General features: G+C 51.5%; 2 protein-coding genes across 2 annotated transcripts; both read right to left on the reverse strand.

Moving 5' to 3' along the window:
- Window positions 1-560: 560 nt before the first annotated feature.
- Window positions 561-7,065, reverse strand: GLOTRDRAFT_138450 (multidrug resistance-associated ABC transporter; the record flags this gene model as incomplete). Its single annotated transcript, XM_007867443.1, has 25 exons — window positions 561-994; window positions 1,046-1,191; window positions 1,251-1,497; window positions 1,548-1,611; window positions 1,671-1,751; window positions 1,799-2,063; window positions 2,110-2,318; window positions 2,373-2,607; window positions 2,663-2,754; window positions 2,809-2,834; window positions 2,889-3,252; window positions 3,308-3,340; window positions 3,394-3,442; window positions 3,493-3,839; window positions 3,898-3,966; window positions 4,026-4,095; window positions 4,145-4,440; window positions 4,490-4,867; window positions 4,923-4,968; window positions 5,019-5,044; window positions 5,105-5,226; window positions 5,282-5,526; window positions 5,582-5,621; window positions 5,675-5,714; window positions 5,770-7,065. The coding sequence occupies 25 exons, from the start codon at window positions 7,063-7,065 to the stop codon at window positions 777-779; spliced, it is 5,004 nt and encodes a 1,667-aa protein (XP_007865634.1). The 3' UTR covers window positions 561-776.
- A 359-nt stretch (window positions 7,066-7,424) lies between these two features.
- Window positions 7,425-9,262, reverse strand: GLOTRDRAFT_138451 (uncharacterized protein; the record flags this gene model as incomplete). The annotated part of the gene is made up of 1 exon (XM_007867444.1): window positions 7,425-9,262. One exon carries the CDS (start codon window positions 9,260-9,262, stop codon window positions 7,505-7,507), a length of 1,758 nt encoding a protein of 585 aa, XP_007865635.1. The 3' UTR covers window positions 7,425-7,504.
- Between the last annotated feature and the right edge of the window lie 4,088 nt (window positions 9,263-13,350).

The following is a 13,350-nucleotide window of genomic DNA, read 5'->3' on the forward strand; positions in this document are numbered from 1 at the left end:
GTCCCTCTACCACCTTAGGCATTATACAATCGTCTTAATGAGCGCTTGGAGTCGAAAGTTAGTGTAGTAAATATGAAAAGCTACGGAACAGGAAAACTTTGGAAATTCATGGACAGTTGTAATACCCACTGCGCGCCTTCTAAAATCGGATATCCATGATTCTGTGGTTTTCTCGCAGTAAACGGCTTTCGAGAGAAAACCAATCCGCAGTGCGCAGACGTGGCGTTCAACTTCGCGGATGCTTCGTCCCGACGTGACATGGTAAAACGTCATGCAGTTTATATCGGGCAATACCGCTTAGTACTACTGATCTGCTCTGAGTCTCTGACTGCTCATGAGTCGTTCCAGAGCGTAATGATCCCTTTACCAATACAGCCGCTTGCAGATCGATAGACCATCAATTCAGAAAACCACGTATAGTCGGAGTGGGTCGGAGTGGGTGCCAGGGACGTCGGAAGAAGGTAGAGAAGTCCAGATGGTCTGATTTCTGTCTCTCGGGGACTTGAAATTGCTTGTCCAACGTGGTCCGACTGTAAATGATTTTCAAAAAGTGGGCCCATCGATCTGCAAATGGCTGTAATGATGTAAGTACATGACCAACTACAACTAGGCGATCCAAGAAATGTATACGAATAAGTATCATGACGATCAACGAAACATCCCAGACAAGGCAGCATATGAAGAGGGACAGTAAATAATCTATGCCCACCTTTCGTCAGTGCCTGTTGTGGAGAGCGGAGATACAGAAAATTGAAGATTCAGGGCAGGAAGATACTCTAGGTTTGTGGAACGCTCCTGGAGCCTAGAGTCCCTTCAGCTTTTGACTTAGCCACAGCCTCTAGCTCGGCGAAAGTCCCGCTTCTGAGACACATATGACGGAAAATACCGTCCTCCTTTCGGATCAAGTTGTACGGCGTGTCGAACTCGGCGATCTGGCCCTTATCGAGCACAATGAGGCGATCGTAGTCGATCACAGTCCTCAGACGATGCGCCACTGCAGGCGGGGTTAGCCTATGCCTCGTAAGAGATAGGCAGAATTCCGTACCTGTGAGCAGAAGCGAGTCATTGAATTCCTCCCGAATCGTTTCTTGTATTTTAGCATCAGTCGCGAAGTCGATGCTGCTGGTGGCTTCATCTAACACAATGATAGCACTCCGTCGGAGCAACGCCCGAGCCAAAGCAACAAGTTGCCTGTCCCCACACATTCTCATGTCAACAGATATCACAGGCGAGGGATATGTAGTCCCTACCTTTGACCTTGGGAGAAGTTCGTTCCACCGGCAGAGATCTGCGTGTCCAACGAAATGGTGGTCTTCGCTTCAACTTCAGTTGACGTGGCAGATGCTGCAGAGGAAGCGACGGTTGTTTCGCGCTCCACGCCGCGGATGGAGGGGGCTCTCGATGCCTGGCGGGAAGTCCGCTGCGACTCATAAGCCGACTCTGACAGCAACCGGACCCGATAGAGCACGTCAAGGCACTCCTCATCTGAGTGCTCATCTGGGCTTGTGTGAGTAAGGAGAGCACAATGAAAGCTAAGGACAGTTTACTGAATGGATCCAGGTTGTCGCGCAAGGTACCCGAGAATAATGTGGCATCCTGAGGTATGAACGTCTAGCCAGAAACTCGGGCGTTAGCCGTATAGCAACGCACTGAGTAGGCAAGTTACTGACTATGCGGGAGCGTAGATCGTGGACTCCGATGGTAGATATATCTATCCCATCGATGACTATGCGCCCACTTGTAGGATCGACCTAGAGATCATTTAATGAGGTGGTCTAAATATGCTAACGATACGCACAAATCGAAGGATACTCATGGCCAACGTGGACTTTCCACTGCCTGTGCGACCTAACAGTCCAACTCTCTCGCGGGGTCGAAGCTGAAACGAAACACCATGGAGTACAGGCGGCAATTCCGGTGAATACTTGATCACAAGGTCCTCGACGGATATAAGCGCCGCTTGGGTAGAGCTAGAAGGCCAGTAAGCGGGGGGCCGGTTCGACTCGATGACCGCAGGGGGCTCTTGGGGGAGATCGAGATATTCCACGACACGTTCCACAGAGCTACGAAGATTAGTATGGGCATCAACCAGCATGCATAGCAACTTACTTGAGATCAAGCTCCAAGGCGGTCCAGAATCGACAAGCCCAATAGATACTGGTCGTAAAATTCATTGCGGACGTGATACACAGACCAGCAGTACCCGCCGACACCAGCCCGGATAATGAAAACAGGGACGTGACCAGAACTGCGCCGGCTCCAAGAATATCGAAATTGAGCAATAACCACCGATTTGTCATCCAGAAAGAATACCACATCTGACGAACGAATCCCATGAGGCCGAGAAGAGCGTGTTCCCATTAGAAACTAACCTTAGTAGTGAGATCGATCTTTCCATGTAATTCGTCCAGGAAACGCTGCTCGGCTGAAAATGCACGGACAGTCACGATACCTTCCAATAATTCACCGAATCCTGCAAAGATAGGCGAACGACTATTAGACTCCATGCGCCGCAGATCTCGGCCAGTGTTCAAGTAGCCGATTGCGAGGTAGCGATAAACAAGCCCAATGATCGAGGCGGGGAGCAGGAAGAGTGGGAAGATCACGCTACATCCTCGAATCAACACGCATGGCCGACGCAACATAGCGAGATAAAACTCACGTCACCGTGATCACCGAGGCAAAGAAGTTTGCTAGGGAGGAATTGACAGCTTGAAGAGAGCCCGAAAGTGACGTATCCACCGTCTCAATATCCTGGGATGCATTCATTAGTCATGGATGGATGAGACAGGATTCCGCCGGTCGCACCTTGCTGAAGCGATTAAGCATGCGCCCTGGATCAGTCACCTCTCAGTGATGGGATTGGAACGAAAAATGAGGGGTATCACCTTGTGGCGTGACATCGTGCCATCTCATTGTGGCGCGCACTACCGCAACCAACAGCTGTCGGAACAGGAGACGAGAGGCTCTCAAAGCGCCGGTAATCTGTGTGATGATAGACGCGATATTGATTGTCGCAGCACCCAGCCCGATAGCAGCGTAGATCCCGACGTAAAATAAGGGGTGGTCCTGAGCTCTGGGAAGGCCGTAAGAGGGAGTAAATGGTCCCTGCATCCACTGGAAGGCAGTCTGCGCATGGTGCATGAAAAGAGGGTTATCCAAGACGATTTCATGCTCTGCCGATGCAAACGAAGTGTGCAGATACGGTGTTGATGGGTTAGTGTCACTTTCGCCATAGGCTTCACCCCAGAACTGCATTTCCGGACTGAGCGACCGGTCAAAAAGGTGAGGAGCGATATGACTTTACTTTGATCCACACTTTCTCAGTAACGCCCATGATCTGTCGGGAAAGTGTTTCAGCAGCAGCGACCTCTCAGAGTGTGCACAACCTACCTGGCTCAGTACAATTAGTATGCACAAGATGGTCCAAGTCCAATACGAACTGGAGCCTTCGATTGAGTAAGAAAAGACCAGTAACCATGGCATACGCACGAGGCTTTCAAGTAAGTCTTGTAAATGGACCATTTGACTCCACCAGTTTCCCTGTGCTCGTCCTTAATCAATTTTCTGGGTTTCTTGTGCTCCGCCGACCCATTTGTAGCATCTTTATGGGCATCTTCATCCCCTACCTCGGCCGCCAGTTCTTCTTCAGTCTTCTCGTTTACGCTCTCGGCTTCTTTTGCGTTTTGATCAGCAGTGGAGTCATAAGCAATGTCGTCTAGCAGGCCACGTTCACGAAGCTCATCCACCTTCCCTTGAGTATCAACGCGGCCGTCCAGCATGCGAACTATGTAATTAGCACCCGGCAACACGAGTTCGACATGATGAGTGACAAGGATCTATACACATGTCGATCAGTATTGAACCAAGTCGCATGTAATGTGGCAGAATACAAACCACCGTACGGTTTTGGAGTAAAGGGCCTTTGAGGAGCTTCTCGAATAGAAGTCGGGAAGTGTGACTATCCTGTCAAGCATCGGTTGTAATTGACGGGAAACTCTGACATCAATGGGGATGAGACCTACCACTGCACTAAGGGGATCATCTAATAAAACATACTTCGTCCTCGCATAGACCGCACGGGCAAGCGCAACCCTATTGGTGGTCAGTAATTTAAGCGGTTAATCTTCGCCGATCACCTTACCGAGCCTTCTGTCCGCCCGACAAGCTCACTCCTCTTGCGCCGATTTCTGTCGAGTCGCCGTCTTCCAAGATCTCTAAATCGGGCCTCAAAGCACAAGCATCTATGACCTCTTCATATCTCTTCTCCTCGAATGGATACCCAAACAGAATATTGTCGCGGATGGACTGATGGCGTAACCACGGTGACTGAGCGGCATATGATATGGAATGCATGAGTCCATTTTCGTCTATCCGAGAAGGGTTCTTTGACATAAGAATGCGACCGGAGAGTACGGTCATTTCTCCGAGGAGGGCCATCTAGAGAGCAGATGTGACAGACATCACACTGGGAAATAGGCCCACTCACAAGTAAGGCTGTCTTTCCACTGGCCGTGGGCCCGGTGATCAAGCTCAGCTTCCCCTCGGGGAACATAACGTTAATATCTTTCAGCTCGAACCGGTGATCATTGGCGGCAGCAATTTCGCTAGGAACATCAGGAGGAAGGACTTCTTCCGCCGGAGAACTTCCATTCGTGCCTGCGTCCTTCTTTTTACCTTTACCGTTGTCCTTGTCCTTTTCCGACTCCTGCTCAATCTCATTCCACTTGAAAGTTCCGTCCACTATTCCAAAGCCTTCCTCTAGGTCGGAGGAAGTGGCACGCCCCGACTTCTTGAGCGAGGAGACCTGGTCGCTCACTTCGTCCTCGTTTAAGAAAGTCTCAATCCGTTTGATAGCTATTCGCGTCTAATCGAGGAAGATATTAATAGTCTCACCATTGCAGCCTGTTCGATATACTCACCTGAAGAATTTGGACAATCCAAGCAGGAATGATATTGAGAGGTTGCCTGTCGAGAAATTGATTAACGAGGAAAACTGTGTGTACGTGAGCTATTACCTGATCATGCCGAACAACGACAGAGACTATGCAAGGTACAGCAATCAGGTCGCCACGTCATAATGAGCTTCTGGAATAAAACCCACGGTAAAGGCTATCGATACAGTTAGCTCCTTTCCGAGCATGACATAGGTGAAGAAGGAGATGAGCGACACCAGGATGGGTGCGCACGTCCAAAGCAAGGAGAACATAACGGAGTTAATCCGGGCTACGCAGAATCATTAGGTCGTTGAGGCGTCTGAGGGACGAGTGTATTGGCGGACCTTTCACCATCCACTGTATCTCTTTCTGCCTGGCATCCATGGCGCGATCAATCCACCTCTCTTCCCAAGCAAAGAACTTGATGAACTTGACGGCCCCGATGAGTTCATTCAGCACGCCCATTCTCTTATCTCTGGCGGCCAGGAGACCTTTCTGGATCCGAATGGCTCGACGTGCGATGAAGCTATTGAGCGGCCAACCCGCCAACAATACGACGAAACCAGCAAATGCCGATAACCCAAGAAGCCTATTCAGGCTTTAAGCGACCCATGTTCTGACATCAGAGGCATGATTAGGCTTACTGATACAAAAAGATGCTGGCGATGACAATCTCGAATGGCGCTAGATGATGCCTTAGTCCTTGAGCAGGTAGTAACCGGGGTATCGTTCCTCACCTCCATATATGAAGTACATCCCAGAAATCAGCATGGCAACCTGTGAGTCCGCAGGGTATGAGTGGAACATTGCCGTGGTTTAAGACCTAACGCACCCTATTGGAGTCACCGGCCATTAAATTCACGATTTTACCGGTGTCAGCGCCTGCCTTGGGATCGTCCTCCTTGGCCTTCTCTTTCCTCTGCTCTTCTTTCGACTTCTCTCCCGTTCCTTTCGCTTTATCCTTGTCGACAATGCCCGAGAAATCCTTCCTTTTCAGTGCCTTGGCGTAAATAGCGGCCATAAGCTCACTTCTGGCCCGGGTTGCTGCTCTCCTACCAAACCAAAGATGCTGCACATCCGCTTCGGCTTTGAGAACCTGCGATAAAAATGCCAGCAAGGCATAGATGTACGCCTGTTGCATGCGTTCTTTCGATCCATCCTGGATCGCATCCAAGATTTTCTTCAGGAAGAAGGGGCCGAGGTAGTTGCACACAATGCTCGCGTACGTGCCAATGAAGTCGAGCAGAATATCCTTCGAGTTGGCCTTCCAAATCCGCCAGAGCAGAGACCCCTTGAGCGTACTGAACTTGACAAAGATGGGCCGCGACTGCATCGTGGGGCTTAGATTCCATACGTCGCCTTCATTAAGTGTCTCGTGCGTTCCACGCTTGATGAGCGGCCACACCCAGTTGAACGTGATCCATCCCCAGAGCGACGTATAGTCCTCAGGCGAGACCGACTTGCCGATGTCCTCCTTCTTGACCTGCTTGCTCGGGATCGCCATGGGCATCTGCAAGACCACGACCAGCAGAACCACAATTCCCACCAGGTCGGCGATCATGGCCGTGAAAATTAGGGGGTGCGGGAGCGGGACCAGGTACACGTTATGGTTGTACAGGACTGCGCCGAGAGAGACAATGCCGACTACAAAGTGAATCGAGTATAGAACAAGTAAGTCCCATGGTGGTGTGGCCGTTGGGCGGAGAACAGGAACCAAAGACGCGTAGAACCAGGAAAACGATATAAGGATCGGTTGGCCCGCCGTCCAGGGGTTACTGTCGACACCGGCGAAGAGTCTGTACGATCCAATACCGAGCCAGACAAGGCTCTGCAGTAAAGCTATGAATGACAAGACGACTGTCCGCCAGAGCGGTACAGGTTTGTCGGAGCTCTGGACCGTTTCAGGTTCGAGTGACGCGTCTAAGGCTTCAGCTTCTTCTAGAGTAATGAACTCGGAGAAGGGTGCTTTGACGAGCGACAGCAGCTTCTTCAGAGCCGCTGGCGTCGGCACATATCCAAGGCATAGCAGGAAAACGAATGCGGCTGGAAGCACCGCACTCCAAAACTGGCGTACGCAAGCCTCCCGCAGGTCAAACGCGTTCGAGCCGTCACAGAAGCTCGTGCCCATGACTGCTCTGCTTCAGGATGCAGTCCTGGAAGCGGGTCAAGAACGAGAATTCGTGGCAGTCGTCGTTAAATACTACGCGGTTTGTCACCGTACGCGTGGACGGACGCAGTGATGGCGAGCTATTTTTGCTTCAGTACGATAAGGATCACGTGCCAACCCACGGCGGCGATGCTCAGACCGTTCACTAGTAGTAGCGTTGTGCAGAAACCCGAAAGGTGGTAAAAGTAGTGATTTTACGAGGGAACGGACTGGAGGGCGAGGATGAGATATGTGATCAGCCACCCGCCGCCATCGACGCGCCGACCATGCGGGTACCACGCTTCTTTGCCACAACTCCCACACTTACGATCGGTGGTTCCATATAAGTACAAAACGGCCAGCTCCAGCAACGATTGGTTCAAGATACGTCCGTACTCGCTCTCACCAGTAGCTAGTGGCTTCAGTCAAAATAGTACGGATCCTCGTCAAAATCGTCAGACCAGAAACCACCCATCCCTATAGAGTAATAATCATTCTCCTCGCCGTAATATTCTTCATCTTCGTCTTCGTCGACGTCCTCTATACTTACCTCTCCGTCCCAGGTAAGCGTCTTGACAACTCGCTGTAGGCGTGCTAATTCGTCCTTGCCGAAGTTGATAGCTCTTCGAATGTCGAGGTGTTGGAACTTGCGACGCCTGACCTTCCTGGACGCTAGCGCCGCCTCGATGTTATCTATGACATCCTCGTCCGTAGGCTCCTCGTAGATCTCGTAAAATCGCACTTCTTCCAATTGAAGACACTGTAGTCGAGGAAACAGGCGGACGTCCGGGTCGTTATCTTTGACGTCTCGCAAGTCCCTGTTCTGACTCCCAGGATTCTTTTTCTTGGACTTGCGGAAGTGCAGCGCAGTAGAGAGAAAATCGGCCGCCAACCCGTTGACCCGCAGTTTGGTCACCTTCGACATGTGCCCGAACGATGTTTTCCATGCTTCGAAGCCGGGTATATCTTCAAGTTGGAGATACTCCACGTCGGAGAGCGGTAAGCGTCTTCCTAGTTTCGCCATGATTGACTGGGCGACAATCCCTCCATCCAACGCCGTCAGTTGTACTTTCGGCGAGGGCTGGTGCGAATCTGATTCGTGAGGAAGTACGTGGGTCCATCCTTTAAATTCCAGCGCCCGACCGTATGTGTGTACACGTTTTATGAGGAGAGTGCGGAGAGGCTGCGCGTCCGTCATTCTGTCGATGACAGAGGCTATGGCTTCCACCGCTTGAGGCTGAGTTTCGTTCAACAAGCCGTCCACCTTCAAGTGAATCGCAGCCTCCACCGGAAATGATGTATGAGCTACGAACTCCGCACAAGGAACAACGTCGCAGTCAATATACAGACGTTGCAAATGAGGAAGGTCGACGTGACGTTCTGAGATGTGGAGCAGGAGATCCTCTCCAGAAATTGAGGGCGAGTTGGATAGCGCGAGTGAGCAGAGAAGCGGAGTATCACGGAGCAAGGCGAGGACGGTGGAAACCGTCGATTTGATCGAATGTCCAGACCAAGACAGGCTGGTGAGGGACGGGAGAATGAACATTCGAAAGGAGTCCAACGGATATCCAGTCACATCGAGCTCGCGAAGCTGTGTAGGCGCGAGAGTCGAGATGAACGGCAGCGGCTCGGCGCTCCGCGGACTCTCCCCGTACGATGCGCTCAATTTCAAGGATCGTAAGAGGGGCATGTGCGTTAGTTCCGAGCGATGAAATTGTCGCAAGATGTGTGTTTGCACGGTAAGATTGAGGTGTCTTACGCGGTGCAGCTCACCAATAAAGCATCGAAATAGATCCCTGCCCTCCAGGGAGTCATCCATACTGCCCCTAATCGTCAGGGGCGCCTCTTTCGACCGAGCCAACATCTCCTTCACGCATGGCAGCCTGACGAGGGAAATATCTGCCCAGAGCCGGGGGTTTTGGAGAGCGACTTCGCGCCAGTGGTGGCAGACTTGAGCGATGCGGAAACGAGAACGGTACTGGTGGACAGTGTACCCATGGTACTGATCTACATGTTGACTGGTGCTCAATTCAGCGTAGGCGATGAATACTTCGGCAAGCAGCTCAGGCGGCAGACGCGCAACGAGCACGAGCGTGTTCAGCCGACGCTTCAAGTCGATGATTTCTCCATGTCGCTGGGCGATCTGTTCCTCGATATCTCGTCGGGCTGCCAGCGTCATTTCATCTTGAGAAGAGGACACTCTAAGTTATAATCTGCTATAAGCGATACACCATGCCATACTCATGGAGTACACGTACTCTGACATTCCTTGCGGTGGGTTTCTACCAGGTTTATGTCGGTGAAGCGCTCCGGTGTCAGATGATAAACGCGAGTCGTCACCGCTGTGACATGTCGCGGCCGTGACGCGATGAACGCGACGGGAGTCACGGGACTCCCGGCGGACTCCCGGGAGGACTGGTACGTACAGTAACACACCCCTACAGGTTTCTGGAAGTTATCAAGCAGAGTTCAAGGGAAGTCTACAGCCGCCTGCCAAAGGTAAAAGAATGAATGTCCCGAACCAGTAATATCTGAATTTGATCCCGGAATAAAGAACCTTCCCCTCTACACCATGTCGCCAGCAGCATGTTAGAAGCACATCTGAAGCACCCATTATCGCCCTATCTCTAATTCTGAAGCACTCTCAGCGTGTGGCCTTGGGCGCCCATAAATGGTCTGCCCCTGATTGTTGCATGACGTTCCTCCACCTTTCTCTGAAGACCTTTCGGGTAGGCTATGAAGACGTCCTCCAAGGTCGGGAATATCTGCACCAGGAGATCGACAAGCCTACCCATTTCTTCGGGGCTCAAGCAACTGAATGACACATGCAGGCTGGTTAGGCGGGGATGGGGTATGAAAGAAGGTCGACTCGTATGAAGGTGAGCCAGGATCAACAAATCATCAACATTAACTTCGCCGATGTGGATTCGCTCGAGAACGGGATAGTGAGCCGCTATCTCAGAGGGCCCCCACACAGATATTCCACGGCTGCTCACATAGCTCTGCCTTGCCTCGGAAAAGGAGGCGAGAATCCGTGACTACTGGCGATCATCCAGGATTACATCGTTAGTCCCTCCACTACTAGTACATCTCTCCAGCCGCATCATCCCCGCCGCCTCATCTCGTCCTCGTTCCCAAGTTGTAGCCGAGCTTTCACGGCGGCAGGCAGGCATCGCCCCCAATATTAATCTATCGGGCGACATTCGCCAGGATTGCACGGTCATCCAGATGACCGGCAGTGCGCCCGTCGCGCCCGCTTGGAGGACCCCTGAAAATACCGATAGATGCCGGTGCAGGACTTGATTTTGTCATGTCCGGACTTTTTTTGGCGGCCCCCCGCCTTTATGTCCGGATAAAATACCGGCATCGGCCAAGGTCGGATCCATGTCCGGACTATTGCCCCGGCCTCTAGGAAACAGCAAAAATCACCCATTGTAGTCCACAAATCATTCTAGACACTAGATACTAGGGTGTATGTATGAAAACCTGAAATGTGCATAGCCTGAGGTAGAAAGTTCAATAGATAACGGAAGAGCCTTCGGGCTTGAGATCTCCAGCATGCAAAGGCAAGATGTGGCAGGCAAATGAGGGATGTAAAGCCGTAGCAGTCAACTTCCTTATTGGGTAGGCGCGAGAAACTTGTCGTCAGCGACTCAGCGATGCTGGTGATGGCTTCCACAGTGTACAAGTGCTTGGTAGATATAGTAAATTGAACGGGAAATTACTACAGTATACATCCTGTATAACCCAAACCCTAACCAACCGGGGCGTTGATATGCACTGACACACAACAATCACCAAGGACCAAAAGAAATAAACCTAAACCCCGTGATATGGGTGAAGGCGGTCTGAGACAACTGAAGGGTATTTAATAGTTCAAGGGGGAAAGGAGGAGTAAGACGCCGTAGGGTAGTCCGTAGGAAGACCTAGAAAAATAAAACAAAAACCTTGACGCCTGAAACAAACACTAAGGGACGCTCCGGAGTATTTATCTCCGGAAAGTCGCAAACAAAGTCGCAAACCACGGAACCGAGTGTAGGTCCGGGCTCACGGGAGTAGAAGGCGCTAGAAAGAGTTGCTCAATTTTGTTTCGCTATGTGAACCTCACCAGAACTAGTTAAATCGATGGCGGAGATATTTCTCTCGACGAGTCAGGCCTATTGGCAAAGCTAGGATCGGTTATAAGTCGCTAAGTTCGACGCTTTCGAACTTCTCGGGTCGCTGAGATCGTAACGTTAATTCTCTGAGATGGTGAAGTCGAAAAACTTGTTTTTCTGTATGCTACTTTGTACAATTTATACTACGGGAATGGCTTTGCGACCGTCCGGAGATAAATAACAAATAAACGCCGCTACCCACAGGATTGCTCAGCACTTTCCTCCGCTATACCATACACCATACGACTCTCTTGCACTCCCACTTGCTCGTCCCAGCCCCTAGAGGTCGCCTCGATGCTCCGCCACCTGATCCAAGCGGTCCCATCACTCCGTGCGACGCGCCGGTCACGTGCTAATTACCTCCGGCCGCTTGCTGACTGATGCTGACCTCATGGTGACTCATATACATCCGCACCTTCGGAATCTTGACGGAAATGAGGGGGAGTGAGTGCTGGAGGGTGGGCATTAGGACGATGCCCCTCGATAGAAGTTCCCGCGGGCCCCGGAGCTAATTCATCTAGACGTTGCATTGGTTAAGTCGCTCCGGAGCTCCTGTTTGCGGAGATAAATTGTGGAATGGGTCCGTGTACGCCTCAAGGATGTTAGGAAGTCCGGAGCTAAAAACAGAGCAAGTCTTTAGAGCCCATAGAAGCCTAGAGGTGTGTGAGCGCTGTGTCGAATAAGCTCCGGAGGGCTTGTACGATGCACTGAGTCCGCATTTTCGGGGGTCAGACGATCCCGAGGCTTATCAGCGTTCCCCCCCGGACCCCCCCCCTTGAAGATGTTCTGTAACCCGCACCCTAACCCACACCCTAACCAACCGGGGGGGTGCCCCCCCGGACCCCCCTAAACCTGACCTAACCCAAAACCTAACCCAAACCTTAACTGCCCCCTTGCCGTGCAATGTTGAATACGAAGACGGTACGGAAATAAAGAATATAAAGATGAAAAATATATGCTCCAGCGAGAGTCGAACACTCAAACATCGTTAAAGCGCCACCACAAGATAGCTGCTGGACTACGGCAGCAATACTTGTCACGCAAACTGTATGTTAAGATCCATTAGCATCCGGCACTTGCCGCAGTACCGTGATTCGCATCTTGCCGCGCGAACCCAAACAGGAAGTTGACTGCTACGGCCTTACAGTCGCAAATGAGTGATTCAGCAGGCATTGCAGCTGCTTGCAGATCGATAGACCATCAATTCAGAAAACCACGTATAGTCGGAGTGGGTCGGAGTGGGTGCCAGGGACGTCAGAAGAAGGTAGAGAAGTCCAGGTGGTCTGATTTCTGTCTCTCGGGGACTTGAAATTGCTTGTCCGACGTGGTCCAACTGTAAATGATTTTCAAAAAGTGGGCCCATCGATCTGCAAATGGCTGTGAGCATTGCCAGGGTCTGAGAGACAGCGCGAAATACCCGCCCATTCATGGCTTCGTAGCCCTGGACGGCAAGATACGATACCGCCGCGATATTGGATTTCAGCGTGATATTAAAAACTGTATAATTCCGTGCAAATAAGGGGTTCACGACTACAGGGGAGGCATGTCTATCCTTAGTCGGTGAGAAATACCATACCGGGTCATGATAGTGTACTAGTCGCGACGAAGTGGCGGGCTGCTGACCATGTCCGGACTACAACCGGCCTCACTGCTGGGGTGCCGTTGGTGTCCGGACTAAAAAACCGGGTTGGCCGGCTGAGACCCCTACTTACGTCCGGACTGGCACCGGCGTCCCTCGCCCAAGGCGCTTTTTTTGTCCGGACTGGCACCGGCATCTATCGGTATTTTCAGGGGTCCTCCGCTTGGTCGCCGTCTCCCTGTCTCCCCGCTCTGGCAAGTACTATCATTTGGGTAGTTTTGCAAAACTCTCTGTAAATCGACGTGTTGTGCTCAGTTCGCTGGCTCTTGCGTCAGAGCTTTTTCATGGCATTGTGTAGCACCCTTCTATGTACCCAACTGTGATTTTTTTGTACTTTAATACGTGGTGTAGAGGATGCTGGACAGATGCCGGCGTGTGCAGGGGGTTTTGCAAAAGTTTGTCACGCGTGACATCCCCGCGAGATCCATCACGTTTTTGTCACGATCCGCCTCTCGAAGTTTTGCAAAACAG

Source organism: Gloeophyllum trabeum (assembly GCF_000344685.1).
Source record: "Gloeophyllum trabeum ATCC 11539 unplaced genomic scaffold GLOTRscaffold_00006, whole genome shotgun sequence".
NCBI lineage: Eukaryota > Fungi > Basidiomycota > Agaricomycetes > Gloeophyllales > Gloeophyllaceae > Gloeophyllum > Gloeophyllum trabeum.